Source organism: Anser cygnoides, chromosome 1 (genome assembly GCF_040182565.1).
Source record: "Anser cygnoides isolate HZ-2024a breed goose chromosome 1, Taihu_goose_T2T_genome, whole genome shotgun sequence".
In the NCBI taxonomy this organism is placed as follows: domain Eukaryota; kingdom Metazoa; phylum Chordata; class Aves; order Anseriformes; family Anatidae; genus Anser; species Anser cygnoides.
In genome coordinates this window covers 200,538,493-200,556,730 of record NC_089873.1, presented here as the reverse complement: position 1 = coordinate 200,556,730, position 18,238 = coordinate 200,538,493, and the positions used below count along the sequence as shown (strand labels likewise).

The 18,238-nt window shown below is 46.3% G+C and overlaps 1 protein-coding gene across 5 annotated transcripts in view; it reads right to left on the bottom strand.

The window, feature by feature from the left end:
- SESN3 (sestrin 3) overlaps window positions 1-17,565 on the bottom strand; it is a 45,503-nt gene extending 27,938 nt beyond the window's left edge. For 3 of the 5 annotated variants that reach the window (XM_066989860.1, XM_066989861.1, XM_066989863.1), the window contains exon 1: window positions 17,259-17,565. In XM_066989860.1, coding sequence (XP_066845961.1) covers window positions 17,259-17,390 — 132 coding nt within the window. In that variant the 5' untranslated portion in view covers window positions 17,391-17,565. Of the gene's footprint in view, window positions 1-14,430; window positions 14,685-17,258 lie in introns of those variants that run through there. The other 2 variants (XM_066989862.1, XM_013178083.3) reach the window with 2 other exon arrangements.
- Between the last annotated feature and the right edge of the window lie 673 nt (window positions 17,566-18,238).

The following is an 18,238-nucleotide window of genomic DNA, read 5'->3' as shown; positions in this document are numbered from 1 at the left end:
AAATCTGCTTACGGTCTTTAAGGTGATAAATCAGAAGTTTTGCAGCTTCAAAAGATATCTGCAAGTCATTTCAAATTAAATTTTGTGGATGCACATTAGAAGCATAAACTTGCTGTTCTCTTTCTCAAAGCTATTTATGTAAAGGAAAAAAAAAAAAAAAAGAAACCAAGCCAAAAGCAAAAACATGAAGAGGAGTAATTTAAGTAATACACAACACTATTTGCTGACAGTGCAGAACTCGTCTTTAGGACTGAGCCCTTCCTAAAATGGGTTAAACCAAGGACATATGTCCAGAAGTAATAGAAGAGATGTTCACAGCAAACAATGTCAAAATGTTAGGGTTCACGAAGTAAAAGTCCTGGCCTACAGTCATTTGTTAACAGTACTTCAAGTGGTTTTGCAATGCTTTCTTCCTCTTAACAGACTGTACAACTACAAAAAAGCAAACTAAGCGATAAAGATAAAAATTAGCAGAGGAAGTCAAACTGTAGGATTTTTTTTTTCTTATGGAACGGCATTTCAAAATATTTAAAAGTCACTTTTAATGTTAAGAATTCAGCATCTTTGTGCCTAACAGCTGATGAAGTGGTGCAAGGAGCTGGGAAGAGAGCCAGTGCAGTACAATTGATGTGGAGCTTTTGCTTTGGTAACAGGTTACAGCCCTTCTGGATTTCACACAATAAAAGGAAGCCTATCCCAAGTTCCCATCCCTCAACCAGCTATTAACAACACAATCCACGCTAATTAGAAACTAAAGGGCAGCAATTTCTACCCAACCCAAGATGGATGGCCAAGCAGCAAAAGTCCAAGAGCAGTTCCTCAGTCTTTGAAAGATATCCGGCACACTCAACCTACAGGAGAAAAACTCAGAAGTGAACACACAGTTACTGGCAGAAAAGCCTCTCCTTTTTCATGAAGAAAACCTACCTACATCCTCTTCTAGTCCCACTTGTGCTGTATCACCCTCTCCACCCTATAGTTTCCAAGTTGTTTGCAGCTACTAACCAAAAGTAACATTCAACTAAAACTGGAAGCAGACAGACAAGGACTGCAAGTCAAACATCAGATTGTTCTGTTTGCTGCAAAACAATTATTTAAGAAGCCAAACCAAGAACAGATACGAACGTATCATGTAGAAATCACACCTGTCACTTAACTGCAATATAATTGAAGTACAGAGTACAGCTACCTGAGAAGGTAAGGCTCCTGACTGGAAAAATGAAAACTCTTCATGAGAAGATTTGCTCAACTAAAGGTGCCAACAACTAAGCCTAAGCATTGATTATTAACACACGGAAACGATGAGAGACAAACAGCCATTTCTTCTGTTTACTTGTTGCTAGAGAATCACTTCCATCTAATTTAATCCAAAACTCAAAACCTAAGTTCTTATCCATGCCCCAATCCCTATCAAAAATCATGGGTGAAATTCAACTGACCAAACACTGACACCCGAATCAGAGTTAGCCAACTAACAACCAAAAAAAGAAAGCTGGTGTCCAGCTCTAGATGAAATGAATTGTGCCATAGCAAGGCTTGTTTTCCCCATGCAGATGAACAGGAATCCGTGGGATACCAGGTCAGATGACATGATCTGACGCTAGGCAAGACCTGTACTGCTGCGAGACAACAAATAGCCTACTTCAGCCTCCAGAAGAAATGAGTAAATACAACGAGAGACAAACAAAGCTTCTTGTTTATCAGTCCCTGGAGCAGACAAGGCAACCTCGCCTCCTGCCCTCCCTGCACACCCAAAGCTAACACTGGAGGTTTGTATGGTCCCCAGGAAATGCCCTCAGGACAGAAGATGTTCTTGTGATTGTCGGGATGACTCAAAATCCTACGAGCACGGCAGAAGAGCATTTTCTGTTTCAATAGCATCAGATATCAAGGGCAAAAGTTACAGTGAAAAACTCCAGCGTTTTAAGCTGGGACTTGTTTTATCTGTGCCTTGGCCCACTGCCACCTTCAGAATTAGCCCGAGTCTGACATCCCGAGACAGAGCACCATTATGGGAGCTTGGAGAACGCGGCGTTTAGCCTCTGAATCGGCAAAACGGCATCGGGTCAACCTGCTTCAGCAGCAGCTGGGCCGGTGATGCCGGTAACGAGTCTCAGAAGCAGCATGGCACAACCCGTCACCCACTGCCACGGTTTGCCCAAGCGTGGCCTACCCAGGCGGGCCGGTCCCGCACGAGGCCGCCATCTTCTTGTGGAGAGCAAGCAGTGACCATGGCCAGGGGTAGAACCGACCTCTGGTAGAAGGCACAGATAAGCAGTGGCTGCTTTGGCAGGCCTGAATTAATTAAACCTAAACATTTATTACACTGATAGCACGACCTCTTTACCATACAGTAACTGAATAGTTAAATACTTCAGTTCGTAAATGTGCACACAGTTATTGGGCACACTGCCAACTGGAGAGGCATAACTGGGGGATATTAAAAAAAAAAAAAGAGAGAGAAAGACCCCTAGGGTTATGTAAATCCATCATGTATCCCTGGCAGAACTGCTTCCTAAGAATGCTCCACTGAATTTTTAATAGAAGTATTGTCTGAAAATACATGCCTTGTAAGCAAGCAAAATTGAATGGTATTCATCCATACTGTAAATGCGTAACAGCGTCCTTCTACTGTGAAGGAAGTGGCTGATTTTTTTTAAACTCTATTTCAAATATGTTGTTTGAAATATAAGATTAATGTAAGGGCTGTAAACATCAAAATGCTCCAACGATGTATTTTAAAGAAAACCTGTAACAGATTCCATTGCAATCTATGCTGGAACATCTTCAAGTGCTACAGTATTCCAGCAGAGATCATCCCCACCAAGGATTTGCAGGAAGGTGCACTTAACTGCAAGCTACTATAAAAGCAGACTGGGAGAATTGTTTAAACAGAGGCTGGCACCGAGGCTGCATTCTCTCACCTCTCCTCTTTGGCAATGCCGCCACATTCATTATGACAAAGCACAGAGACAAAAAATCAGGCACTGCATGCCTTGAAACGTAAAGACTTAGATTTTTACCAAGGATAAGACTCTGAAGGTTATGTCTGCACTGCAGTCACTAGAGCAACTGCAGCTCTTCCAGAAATAGTTAAAGGTAGCTTTAAAGAAGTCTCTGGCTGGCAGCTCCTTGGGCAGGTGGGCACGTGGAGCTCAGCTGCGCAACCTGCTCGAAAAACCAGACAAATGTTAATTCAGTTGCTGCCCAGCTTTTGGTTTAACTGATGAAGCTAGACAGTTTGGACAGAAAAGAATCATTCAGAGATCTGCTCATGGTGAGTATAACAAGTTCTATCTTTGCACTTTAATGGAAAAAATAACAATAATTTCCTCCTCTGATTAGAATCTCAATCCCCCCACAGTTGCAGGGGAGGAAGCTGGGCTCTGACCCCCATACCACCTCACTGAAATTATTTCCTTCCCGGCTTCAACCACTCATATGATAGACTATCTGCAGAAACAAGGCTGCACTGGCCACACCAGTAGCGTGATGGCTGCTGTGTTTGTCAAGCAACGTTCATTACCTGCAGGATATCACTAATGCTTCTTTGTGGCATCTCAAAGAGATGGTAAAATTGCAGAAGCCCCATACTACAAAAATACGTCCATCCTGTATCCCTGCTAATGCTCTCTCTCCGTAAGCCTGTGTTCTTGCAGTATTTTCAGCTGGATAAAAACTACTACTGAGCAAATAAATGGTGTCCCAGAATACGCTGCTGCAGAAAAATGCTTTCAAGCACCTTTCACTTACCAGGTACTAAATAAAACCAAATTCTATTCTGAGACATAGGAAAGTCACACAGATGGCAGAACCATGGTTTTTCTAACTGCTTTTTTCCACACATTTCATGTACGAAATGATCACACGGGTTATTTTAAATCTTTGTGCAGGAACTATCTTAAGACTTATGCAAGTAACTCGCCAAAATTCAGAAAAACAAACCTTCTCATCCAGATCATTAAAAACAGAGGAAGACGTGCTCAGGTCAGTGCTAGTGCCTCCACAACTAGCTTTCTGCCATCTTTTTCACACAGGATTACAGTAGCTTGGGTCTTGGAAAGCAACTCTGAACTGCTGAGCTTGCTGTCAGAAGCACGTCAAGATATTTTAATTTACGGCCTCCTGGCTGTCACAGTCCACAAATAGCATGGAACACTTCCAAAAAAAGGATTAGGAACTGAGTAGTGAGTGACAAGGCCAGACAAAGCTACTAAACCCCTTCCAAAATGTGCAACTAAGCTGTGGAAATCCTTGTCATAAGATGTTGGGGACACCTGGAGTTTATGTGTGTTCAGAAGGAAAGTGTTGGAGCTCATGGAAGAGAAATGCATGAACGGTTATTAAATATGGAGAAACCAGCCCCAGCTCAGGAAGTTTTCAAGTTGCAAATACTTGGAGACTGGGAGGCCGCTCCAAGGGGACGTCAACATGAACTTGCTCAGATATAGTTTCCAATATAGGTATGAATGGGCATCACCCGAACAAAGAGAAGCATTTTAGCTACACAGGACTGTTGCAGAAAACAAAAAGGTCCTGCTACTCCAGTCTAAAGGATGCACCCCACATCAGACAGCTCCTCAGCTGCCTGGGTGAGCACATTATTGGGCTATCTATTCAACACAGATGGTATTGCATCATATACTTTGTAATTTTGAGCACCTTACACTTTAATTGTTTAATAATACTGGTTTTAGGAAGGAAATATCTATTCCCTTTTCTGAATGTGCCCTATCAGAAATTACATCCATTTAGATCTGAAATAAGGAAAAAGCCCTGAAGAGTCAAAACGTGAAGACAACATAAGTATGTACCCTCCCTACTCATTGATGGGGAAAGGATGTTTGTTTAGATCCATATGTACCTGGAAGAATATAAGCAGGCATTGGCTACGCTACCTCATCATGAAGATCTTCACCTAAGCTGTTCACATCAAAATTCAAGCCACCATAAAAATATTATAATATGATGCTGACACAAGGCTTCTAGTTTACAGGAAAGAGAACTTGTGGCCATGGTTCCCTAAAATTCCACTCAGTGAAATGTTAACATGACCCACAGAATTTCAGAAGTTAATCCACTGCAAAGCTTTTGTAACAATGAGAAACCCCCTCAGCACAAGTTTCTCAGCTGAATGCTCATGTACAATTGATGACTGTTGAGCATCTTTGTTACAATTCAAATAATGTAAGAAACACTGATGCTGTTCTCCCTGCTCTGTCTGGAAAAGGATAGTCCCTCTGGATGTCCAACACGAACAGTGTCCTCCTGCTTTAAGAGAAGCATGTTTTTTTTTGCCATTTTTATTTGGTCGGTGACTCAAACAGAAAGAACGTGCCAGATGAAAAATAAAATCTCCCTGACTAACGTGCTTTACTCTAGCCTAAAGGTACAATTTCCAAGAGCAAGCACCTTGCTGTCTAAGCCAGGGGCTTAAGCCTTTTTTTGTTAATTGACTCCTAAGCATTTTTCAGAAGGAGGTGTTATCTACACCACGCATACGTTTACTGGAATGAGTTTTCTTACACAGTTTTTGGAGACTCCTTAAAAGAAGTCCAGAGAAAAGTTATGGGTGCCAGGGCCACAGATGGAAAACCATGGGTGAGCCCTTGTGGTTCTTCACCCGATAGGAAATCCTAATGTAGTCGTCAATTAGAACAAATTATTTCTCCAAAGAGAAAGACTGGAGATTGTTTTACAACAAGCAAGGAGCTGACACACCAACCACTTCATGCTTGATTAGGCTGGGAGAGGCTTGGACAGGAGACCGACAGAGGAAAGGCCTCATCTTGGTAGCCTAAATGAAAGCCACTGACTTACTGGAATGACCACAACAATACTTGCAGTCAAGCAGTTTCTTCCTCTTTCTTTCCATTTTTTTTAAAAATATTATTTTGCATCTTAATCTAAGTCTTACCCAAGTGAGTCACTGCCAAGATACCATCGCTGAACTACGCTGACTTAACGTGGCTGAGCTGGTGGCAGAAAAGACCTATGGTACACAGCTGGTATTTTCCTGCCAAAGAGATGCTGGTTTTTAAAAATGAAGATTCATAACTTGTATAGAAAATGTACCGTGTGTAAATACAAGCACATGTCCCGTGCGGCCCAGCAGGTTGGCAGGGCTTCAGATTTACCGCCAACCTCAGCGCTGCCGGGCTCCACCGTCTCCTCAGATTACTGCCCACACTTTTACTAAGAGGACTTTTGGCTATATTTTAGTGACTAAACGACTACAAAAAAAATCACCAGCAAGTGCTACAGAAATAATAAAAGCACTTATTTTATATCCTGCCTGGATAACCTCTCCTGCAGCAACGCAAGAGTGGTTAACACGCACTGCCTACTTCCACCCTCCGTTACATTCCAGCCTACTCGTCCTTTTTCCGTATGAAGGAAAAAAATCCAAATGAAAACCCTTTTATTGGAATAGGCCCAGCTCCTAAGAGACAGATTCACAGTCTTTATTTGCACCCAGCTTAGCTCTGTATGGACAGAAATTAAGACTGTGCAATGGGTATTCCAAGTTTTCTGCAAAATATGAACTGAAGCCATAGACCTAGCTTCTAAAACAAGAATTACTCACGTTGGATGGCTGGATGCTGCCTGTAAGTATTCATGAGGCACAGCTTAACCCAAAGGAGTGTCCCATATGAAACAGCAACAGCACTGGATAGTCAAACTGCTTTTGCTTGTACTGCAAGTTTCTGTTGGATAAATAGGTCAAGTAACTACAGCTTTATCTACTATCTTCTGCATAAGTGACCTAAGGAACAGGGGCACAGAGGGAGACCTTCCTTCCACCTCCATTCCCATTCTGCTTTTCAGAGCAAAGACAGCTCCAGCATGGCCAACGACCGCTCTTGTTCCACTTATTCTCTGCTCATGTGTAACAAGTACAAACTCCCGTCTCCCCTGAAGAACTACAACATGGGCTGCAGGTTCCTTCATCCTTTAATTATGCTACAGATGACCTTTTCAACCAACACACCCTTCCTTCCAACTACTTTTGAAGCACCCGTGTTGAGGACAGACAACGAGTTTTAAATTGCTGGAATAAAAGTCACTTATCTCAAAGCAGGTTCTACTTACACGATCCCCGACGTTACTGCCTTGTCCATTTTTCCCCCAGTAATATCCTGCGGGCAAAATCTGAACTACTAATGTAAATGAACTGCTTGTTTGGGTTTTCTGGAGGGAGCGTAAGATGAAAAAAAAATATTCTGGAGTCTCCTGAAGCATTAAAACGGCATAAACCAGTTGCAGCTTTTTTGGTTCAACACCCTCCCAATGGATTTGTTGAAAAATGGAGATTGCAAAAAGTGAAAATACTGAAGTCCACAACGGTGGAGAAAACAGGTAATAAGGAACTACAAGGAAGAATACAAAATGCTATATGTGATTCTAGTTCAAATGCTTGTCTTCTGTAAGCTGATCGGTCAAAATGAACTGTTGTTGACTAATGGAGATCATGCACCTGAAGCGTTGCTTTCACTTGTTTCCTACCATGAAAGTCTGGAAGTTTCCACTGCAGGATGTTAATTAATGATTCAGACTTCTCCAGCAGTAGTGCTCTTGAACGAGAACTATATCCAGCTGAGTTAAAGAGGGTCTAAAATATGGGTGCTACAACAGCTGCCATGGCACCCAGCAGTTGTTTCTATCAGCCTTTGGAGGACACAGAACAAGCTGGCTCGTAACGGGCAGAGCGCTGGGGTAGTTCTGTAACTTTAATCTTCACTTACAGTGTGCTTTTACCAGCTCATTACTTCACAAGAATAGCAACAGCTGTAGAGTCTTAGCAGCACGCTTCCACATCATCTGCATGTTATACCAGAGGTACTGCGTATGCGTACAGCCATGCTCAAGCCTACCTTACAGTCAGTAACATGGGTGTTTCCACATACACAGTTTCCTTAATTTTCTAATTCTACCCTAGTTATTGTAGCGAGGCAATGAACGCTCAGCAGATAATCAAATCCTGATGCTGATTTCCAGGGAGGGTCAAGGTTCACTCGCCTGCTGAACAGCCAGGGGGTATTTGCATGCAGGCAGCACAGTTGATTTCAAGACACAAAACATATTGTAGTAAAGCAACATTTCAAGTGTTCTTCCACCCTGGATGAGATCCAACTGGTGTCAGGTAGAGTATTTAGACAGCGTGTAGGCGCTCCATTTCATTAGAGGGCTAATCAAATTTCTAAACGCTAGAACAAATTACTATTTCCACACCTCTAATCAGCAATGAGGGTGCTTTACTGAGAAGAATGTCAGTCAACTTGGAGGGATTTTTTTTTTTATTTTTTTAAAGTTAATAGAGATAATTACATTAAAACAGATTTAGAACCATATGGCCAAAACACCTCCAGATATATTTAGCCAATAATATAACTATATTCCCTTCACCACATGCTAAAGCAGAAGATATTAAACATATTTACAAGCACAAGCTATTAAATTAAGTTCACTGCTGTTAAGATAGTGCCTTATTAAATAATTTTAACTGCACAATTCATATAGGAGAGAGAACATATGCTGGCTTTCAATCTTTTTGTCAGTATCAGCAAGAGCAAATCCAATGCCGTAATAGCCCAGAGACAGATAAAAAATGATTTTGAGTAAGAAACCCTGTACTGCTCTAAGAATGGTTTACAGCAGGACAGCTAGCACTTCTTCCTACCATCGATATAACTCTGACTTTGGTTTTGTGGAATTGCTCAGCAGCACAAGTTCTTAATTCCCAAGTTACCTCTAAGTCAACATTTTCACATGCAAATGAGCATTCAATGTGGAAGTGAGAAGATGTCTTTGCAGTCATTCCTCTCTTCTCAGGAAGAATTTAATTGATCTTTTAGAGTTAACTGATGCTTTTAGAAGAATTTACAGTCCTCTCTGCTTTGCTGTCAAAACTAAGTTCAAATTTAATAATCTTTTAAGCAGATATACAATTATGTATTTTGATTGTGAAGTGCAGTAACTGAGATATACTGAATGTATTTATGAGTTTATTGTTCACTCTGAATAGATGAAAAGCTGGGTTGAAAGTCACCTTTCGCTTTTCCTCCAATCGCCTTCTGCACCTTTAGAGATAATAGAGAGCTATGGTTCCACATAATTGTCAGGAATGTGGATTTCCTGGCTTTCCTATATGTGAACCTAACACTTGTGTATGTTCGAAAATTTAAACACAACCCTAAGGGTGGTCCACGTGCTGACCACACAATATGGAGCAAGTCCACAAGGAACTTACTTGTTGTGTGACACCGGGTTATTTATGCCCTTCAGTTCCAGCCTACTTCTAAGAAACGAAGCTGGGAATACTTCATGTTTCTCTAAAATTATTTTTTTCCACGCACTGCCCTGAGTAAAGGGATCGCAGGTAGCCTCAAACTGTGTTACCAGGTTCACTAGGTTGGATGCTAAGCCCAGAATCCATCAGAAATCCATTGCTGGTCTGTGAAGACAAGATGCTTACCCTTGAGAGAAATACGAGAGCGCCATTAACAAGAAAGAAAACAGATGTTTAATCAGGAGATTGTACCTATCTATTTATCTTACTCTAATTCAGATAACCAGGGATGTTCAGGAAAGATTTATGGCACCTTTCGAGATTAAGAACACCGATTTCTGTCTCTGGCCCTGAGTACCATCATTTACTCCCTGCTCAGCCCCTCCCTACCTTGCATCTGGTCAAGCCCGCAGTTGTCACAAGCACTATGCCCTAGAAAAAAAAAGCCTACGCTTCAAAACATCTACCTCTCAATTTAAATAAGATGTGAGAATGAAGATAATTGAATATATCAATGGTTGATACAGTCTATACCAAGAACAAAGCCATTAGTTTCTCAGCATCCTAAACATGCAATGAGAATTCTCATCTACAGTGGTGTTCTGCCCCAGCTGATAGTTATCCGATGTCTGATATGCAGGAAGTATCCTATAATAAAAGTGTGAAGCCAGTGGTTAGGAGAGACATTTGGAATTAGTAGTCCTCGATCAGGGCCTCCCCTGTGTTATCCGTAACACTGGTTTGCCCAGGGTGTTGTACAGAGAACCCCGTACGACAGGGTTGAATACTTGAAACATCCTCAATGCCTTCAATGGACTGACTGATAAACGGGAGTTTTGTTTGTGGAGAACATCCCTACCTCCCCGCAAGGGCAGTTCACAGAACATTTGGCTCATCTGCATTATATGCTCCCTATAGCTTCTACTTAACACAGACTACCAGGCTGGCTTGCAGAGAAAACAACGGAAGGGATCTCCGCATACAAACAGGAACACCTGCAAAGAACAGAGAAATTAAACAGCGTAAATTATTTCCATCCAGGCTTTTCCGAAGCTGACAACGTGCAATTTCTCATTAACCAAGGTCTCCCTCCTGACAACCTGAATCTCTTTTCTGCTGCAAACACCCCTCTCCCCCCAGCCTATCCTGACCCACTTAGACACAAGCCAATGCTCAGTCTGGCCAAGCAAACCACGCCTGTCATCCATTCTTACTCTCCAGCCCTGGAAATGGAAATCTGATAATAAGATCTCCAGACAAACTCCCCTAGCTAAGCAAAACCAGGGGGGAATTACACCAATATCTTCTCTCTCAAATCTTCCTAGCCAGGAAAAAAAAAAAAATAGTTCAAATACAGAACCGAGCGAGTATCAACATCTCCCTCGCCAACGTGGGAGAGGCGAAAAACCAAGGATGCTTAACGAACCATCTCTTTTTTTTCAGATTTCAAAACATCGTCATTTAAAGAGACATGAAATTTGAAGCACTAATTAAGTAATATGCATAAATTTAAAGCAAATGCGCGCAGAATCCACATCTCCAAACCACAGCCTGCGATTTGGCTAATGCAATGCACCACTCCTACCAGCAACAGTAAGTCTTAATAGAGGACAACCTCCACGCTTGGCTAACTCACTCTGAACATTAAACCTCAAGGTTTCTTTTGAAGAAAAATCCTCCTCCCCATTTTCTTTCCCCTCCTGCCTCCACTAGTTCCCTGTAATTCAGAGAATACATTTTCTTTCCTTTTTTTAAATAAAAGTGACTATTTCAAATGAGCAGGGTTGCTGCCAGGCTTGTCATTGCAAAACATCGTCCTCCACTGGAGGTTTGCTCCACTCATGTCACTCTCATTACAGGTCTAATGAAAATCTCTCTTCTCATTTTCAGCACATGAGACTAGAAAGGTATGAGGAATATGTTTTACATTACCATTTAAGATACAAGTGGAGGAACACTCAATACCAGCAGAAATGCTAGAACAGCAATAGCGCTCTCCGATTCCAGACACCAAAGCCAATAATTAACACAGGGAGCCAGGAAAACAATTACTTAAAAGGGTCAGACTCTAAAAAGATATGAATTACTTGCAAGACTTGCAAGGATGGAGAAAGAGAGAAAACAGAGTCATCACCGGGTTTTCAGTGCATATATTCCACAGGAAAGGATCCTGGTTTCTAAGTTTTGTTTTGAGTGTGTTTTGTTGTTGTTCGCTTTGGTTTTAAGCCAGATAAAGAAGAACAACTGATGAAGGTGAGGGTCTTGTTAAGGTTTTGGCCCCTCAGAGGCCACATTCCCCACCTCTTCCCCAGCCGAGCACGCAGAAGCAGCTCCAGCGCTGGGGACAGGAGGACAGGAGGGACAGGAGGACAACGCCGGCAGCACGCAGAGTGCCTCAGACAACAGAAAGTCGCTAAAATTAGACGCGATAAAACCAGAGTTAGCTCTCCGTGCCGAGGTTTGCAAATCCCGTTGAGAACCCCTTCAGAGAGAGGCCCACCGGAGACCTGAAGTTATCCAGGCAACTGCGAACGGAGGCAGCTGCAGGGCAACGGGACCATTACCGAGAGCAGCCAGAACTGCCGAGGATGCTGTTTGATTTTACCAAGTAAGCTGCTCTGCCCCAGCCAAGCCTGACGACCAGACCTCCGAGGCCAACCACGCGATAACACGCCACGGAAAACCTGCGGGGCTCTTCCAGCAGAGGCACGGCAGCTTTAGTTTGCATATGCTCAGAATACATTGAACCGGGGTGGCTTTCTTTAAAATATTCGAGACGTCCTTGAGAGGCCTTTTGATTTCCACAGAACAGGTACCAGCACCTCCATGCACCTCCATGACTCACGGTGACACACATTTTCGCTTACACAGCCTTATGAGACCTGACATTAGACTATTTTTGGTTCACTTTCGGGCTACTTTCTTACTCACCCACGTAGAACAATCAAGTGAATGAAAGTCTCTCTTCTCTTTCTCTTTTTTTTTTTTTTTTTGACGTGACCTCAGCTCACTGAGTCTAGGCCAGTGCTGTTGTAAGCGCTGCATCATCTGACGACATTCACAACTCTTTCTATCTTAAAAGTATTTTTGAAATGTATTGTCAAGTGTATTTTTGACCGCTCTAGACCTAGAACAAACTCTTCCAGAACCTCACCACTCTGGACACTTAATTTTCCAGCCTAAACGTGTATTTACGACCCTTTTATATCCATCTGCTCTTCAGCTTATTTCTCCTCACTGGCTCTTGCCATCTGATGTATTTATAGACACCAATCACATCCCCTCTCGGCCTTTCTTTCTGCAGGATTAGAAAAGCAAACTCTTTTAGCTTCTTTTTGTGAAACAAGCATCTAACCAGCTCACCTCTGTGCCTGTTGAGCTTAGAGCCATCCTTCCCTGCCTCCCTGCTCCCCAGCTGCAGGGTGACTGGAGCTGGGGGTCCTCCTGCACACCGAGACCCTTCTCCTCGCTGCTGCTCTTGCCAAAATTTGTCAGTAACAACCAGCAGAAAACCCACTGGAAGTCCCCTCTCGTCGTGGCCCACCGCCGTCCGCCCCCCAGGTCCCGATTAGGACATTTTGTGCCAGTAAATCCCAAAGCTTGCTTTCAGCTGGCTTACTGCTGAAGCAAAAAATTCAGCCTGTGGCATTGTTTCAGACATTCAATGAAAAAAAACCACTTGTTTTAGTCAATATATAGCTTTCAGAAGAGGACACTACAGATCTTACCCGCAGAAGACTACTACTTAGCTTATCGCGACCTACTTTGGGTTGTATCATACATATTTTTCATTTATCTGTACGCTTTTCCTTCTACATTTGTTTTAGTACCTCGTCTAGCATTGAGACTCGCGTTAAAGAAGGATCCTGGCATGGGGGATGAGGAGCACGGAAATTCTGCCCATCACATGCAGCGCGACTTCCCTGTCACAGGATCACCCTGATTTGACAGCTCTTTGAAAAACCAGGAACAGATCTGGGATTTCACACAGTTTTTCCAGGACACCAGCATGGAGATGGGCTCAGGCCTGCTGGGTTGTCTGAGCTGGCTTCACCTCACCAGGCCAACAGTAAGGGATACTCAAAATCATCCGTTTTGTCCTTGCTCCCCTATGTCCCCCGCTGAAATCTAGCACAAAACAAATGTTTACTTCTGGAACTAAACTTATTTTCTTTTCTATCCTATCGACCTGTTCTTACACACACGAAAAAAAAAAAAAGACCCTTTTACTTCATAAGCATTGCAATTTGCAACTAAGCTGCAACAGTTGGCAAATCCTCCCTGCTCCTACATTTCCTGGCGTATCAGGATTTTTCCATCCCCTGAAGAGTCTTTGCTTTCTGCTGAAAGCCTTCCTGAGGCAGTTATTTGTCCAAAGGCATACCGAGCCCCTCCTCTGTGTGCTCTTCTGGCTGGCTCGGGATGTGGATTTCTTTTTGGTACGAGAACCTGGGATTTCAGACAAGCTCCAGCCCCCATCAGGTCTGTGCCCCGGAGCTCCCGAGCCCAGGGGACTTCCTGACCCACACCCAGCAGAGGATTTTCCACCTCTAGATCTGGAGGACAGGCCCTAGCGATGGCAGCAACGCTCAGCCACCTCTGTGCAATACTTGGCTCCAGCACTCGCACGACACTTTAAGCGCTTCTGCCTCCCAATATGCCAAACCCACTGCATTTCAGTTAAAAAGCACACCTATCAGGCCCACAAACTGGAACTACGGATCTAGTTTTGCTCACTCTTCCATTCATTTCAAGCTGAATCAAAGCATTTGCCTTGGTTGTCTTTTCCACGGGCTGACTCGCAGAACCTAGAACAGCATCGCCTACTGCTGGCTGCCAGCCCTTGCTTTAGCTCTCGCGGCCACGTCCATCTCAGCCCTCCTGGTCAGCAGCGATTGCTCTGCAAGGGTACCTGCCTATCTGAAGGGTCCTGTAACAATAAATCCAGTTGGAAAATTTAATTTTTGTTACGAAAAATCCTCCTCGGAGGCATATGTGAATATCGGATCCTTACCCTGGCGCTAGCACTACCCTAGCAGAACTTTCTGCAACACGAAGTAACTTTGGTTAATCTGAAGTTAGCCGAAACCTGAGCGGCTGCACCTGGCTTTTCCTGTTTCCCTGCTGAAAGAGAAACTTACCTTCGCCCGTGAGCCTCCCAAATCTGCTAGGCTATTTCCAGTTTCGTTACAGGGCAGGGAGCAGCAGCCTCGTTTTGCCCCCTGCGACATTTGCCAACAGCGCTGCCGACGCTGCAAGCATTCGAGTGCCTTCAGCTCAAGCCTTAAGACTGAGGAGGGCAGAAGAGATTCAGCACGTTTGAAGACCAATCATTCTCCCAGCGTATTATCACATGAGCATTAAAAAAAAAAAAAAAAAGCCATCAAAAGAACAGATGAGGCAGCACTTATCTGAAGATTATTACTCGGAGACTCAGGTCGCACTCACGTCTCGCTCCACCAAGCCTGCCCCCTTCCCCCCCCCGCCCCGTTTTCTACTTGTTTGCTTGCCGGTGAAGTGCAAAAGGTTAAAATTTACAGTGATTTCATTAGCCCAACGTTTAAATGACTACAGATGGAGCCAGCAGCTTTATACTTCTGTTTATTGCCCAGCCTAGGAAAAACAGATGCAACGATGCCCGAGTGCAAGCACAAAACACCTACAAGAGATCGGCTGGGTTTCATGGGCTGCTGTTAGGTTTCTCTTCTCTTTCCACAATTTTGCAACAGAAGTAGTTCAACTGACCATAGACAAACCAGTACAGCAGTGAGTTACCTTCAAGAGACCCATCTGGGCTCCTCTGCTTTACCATACAACCACCATCCCCCCTAAATAGCTAAAAAACACATCTAATCTGAGAAAGTTTCCTATTAGCAGGGAAGTAAAACCTAATCCTGCCCCCTCCACTCCGATGTTAAAGCGGTATAAAAGGACCTCCCCAGCACGATGAGGCTGCAGCTTCAAAAACAAAAAAAAAACCAACTCAATAATTTAAATTTAATTTTAGATATAGAAGCGCTGCCAAGCACCAGTTTATTTGTCAACAAAACATTCTGATTATTTGGCAGAACAAAGCCCGCTCCCTCCCTGCTCTCTCCACAGACGTATTTGGCACCGGTTAATTCGTGTGTCTTCAGACGTATGTCAAGTCTGAAGCTGTTTCGGGCTTTAACCCCGGAGAACTTCTCTCTTTTTAAGCACCCGTTCCCCCTGAAGGCAGCGAGCTGCCGCCGAGGAGGGCCGGGATGCTGGAAGGAAACGGTTAAGAGGCAGGCGCTGCTGATGTGCACTTCTCTGATCCACTGCATTTCTCGCAAGCTGAGCTCAGAGCCCAGCACCAAGTATCAGCTGTAACATGATCCAAGAGTTTATGGAAAAAATAACTGCGCATACCAAGCATGCACATTTAATAAGATTTTGTTTCCATTAAAATATCCGAGAAACATGATTTTTTTTTTTTTTTTTTTAAGATCTACTTCTCCCTCCGACCGAGATGGAAGGTTTCTCCTCCCCCCTGCCTCTAGACACACACCTCCTTTCCAAAAACCAAACCCTTAAAAAAAAAAAAAAAAAAAGCAGTCCTACTGCAGGGAAGAGAGGCTTGAAAAACAACTTTGATTGGCACTTGGCCTGACCCACAGAGGAAGAAAAACAGTTTTTGGACAAAGAGCGCAAATATTTGAGCTCGGTGACTTCGAGGCTTTCTTAGCGTTGACGAGAACGAAGCCGGCGGTGCAAAAGGGGATCGGGAGGGACCGGATTAAAGGACGGCATCGTCGCCTTCATCCCGGGCTCCGGGACTGGCGTTTGCACAGCTCAGCAATTTTAATTCATTTGCGCTGGACAAACAAAAAGCACCTCAGCGAGCTCCCAGCTCCGCAGATGGCCAGCGGAGGTGGCGATGCGGCGGGTCCCCTCCGCGGGGCTCTTAATAACTGCACGGGCGGGCTGGGGGGGGCTTTCCCCCCCCTACCCCCCTTTTTATTTTATTTTTTTAATCAGCTGGGATTTGGGAACCTCTCCTGAGCCGTACTGCTGCTCGGGGCTCCGCTGCGGAGCAACGTTCCCAGCGGGGCTGGGTGCGGGGTGACCCCCAGCAGCCCCCCCGGCCCCTAGAGCCACCGGGGGCCCCCGTGGGATGGGGTTTGGTGGGTAAAGAGTGGGGGTGGCAGGGCCCACCTGCAGCTACACCCCGGGGGCCCTGACACCCCTACACCCAGCTGGGGCCCCCCTTCACCCACAGGGAGCCCCTAGACCTTGCCTGGGGGGGGTTCCCCAGGCCTTCACCTAGGGGGGTGCCCCCAGTTCCTAGTGGGGTGCCCCCCCCAACACCTTGTGGGGTCTGCCTCTGAAGACTGCTGGGGTTCTCCCCCAGAGCTTAGTGGGGTCCCCCCCTAAAGCATAGTGGGGTCTACCTCTAAAGACCGGTGGGGTTCCCCCCCAAAGATTAGTGGGGTCCTCCTCAAAGTCTAGTGGGGTCATTTCATACAGATTAGCAGGGTCATCCCCCCAAAGCCTAGCGGGGTGCTCCCCCAAACTCTATCAGGGTCCCCCCCATGCTTAGTAGGGTCTCCCCCGGAAGCCTAATGGGGTCTTCCCCCCAAATTCTACTGGGGGTCCCCCTCAAAGACTATTGGGGTCTCCCTCCAGCACCTAGAGGGGTCCTCCCCAATGCCTAGGAGGGTCCCCCCCCTACAGCCTAGTGGGGTCCTTCCCCCAAATCCTAGTGGGGTGCAACCCCAAATCCTAATGGGATCTCCCCCAAATCCTAACGGGGTCCCCCCCCCCCAAATCTTAGTGAGGCACACCCCCCCAAATCACAGCGGGGTCCCACCCCCCAAATCACAGTGGGGTCCCCCAACTCCTAAGGGGGGCCCCCCAAATCCTCCCCACCCCCCCTACTCCCCAGCCCCCCAACCTCTCCCTCCCCCCCTCCCCAGCCCCTTTACGCCCCCCCCCAACCCCGTACCTGTCTGGGCACCTTGCGGCAGTTCCCGCACACCCGGTACTGCCCGGCGGCGGAGGCGGCTCCCCCCCCACCACCGCCACCGCCGCCGCCACCACCGCCAGCCGCGATGGAAGCGGCGCTGCCCCTCTTCATGCTGCCGGGGGGCGGCGGGGCGGGGGCCGCGCGCCGCTCAGCAGCAGCAGCAGCAGCAGCAGTGGGAGCAGTGGGAGCAGCGGGAGCAGTGCGAGCAGTGCGCGCAGCGCGAGCAGCAGCAGCAGGAGCCGCAGCCGCCGGCCGCCCCCATCGCCCGGCCGCGGCCCCCCAGCGCCCCGCCGCCGGGCCGCTGCCCCCCGCGCACACCCCCCTGAAGCTCTCCGCCAATCGGCGCCGCCCGCCCCGCCCACCGACCGGCGGGCCGGCCAATGGGAAGCGCCCCCCGCCGAGCCGCCGGCCAATGGGATGAGGCTTCGGCCGTTGCCATCTCCGGGCAGCCTGGAGGTAAAAAAAAAAAAAAAAAAGGGGGAGGGGAGGGGAGAGGGGGCGGGGCGAGGCCGCGTCTCCGGGCAGCGTTGGGGAGAGGGGAGGGGCCGGGGGTGGGGCCGGGGGTTGGGAGAGCCAATCGGGGAGGGGAGGGAGGGAGGTATGCAAATGAGGAGGGGGAGGCTCCGCCCCCTCCCCGGGGCCGTGAGGGGGCGGGGAGGGGGGGGGGGGGGGGGGAGGGGAGGGGGTCGCTGTCTGTGTGTCGGTGTGCGGTGTCCGTGTGTCTGTCCGTGTGGGGTCGGTGGGGTTTACCCGGCTCCACGCTACCCCACGGAGCTGTAGGGTGTCATTAGGGGACAGGAGAAGCCGTCGTCTGCTGGGGTAGCTGGGGTGCAGGCCCCTTCTGAGGCACAAACCCCCTTTTGGGGTGCCAAACCCCTTATGGGGCACAGCCCCCTTTTGGGACACAAACACGTTTTGGGGCACAAATCCCCTTTTAGGGCACAAATTCCTTTTGAGGC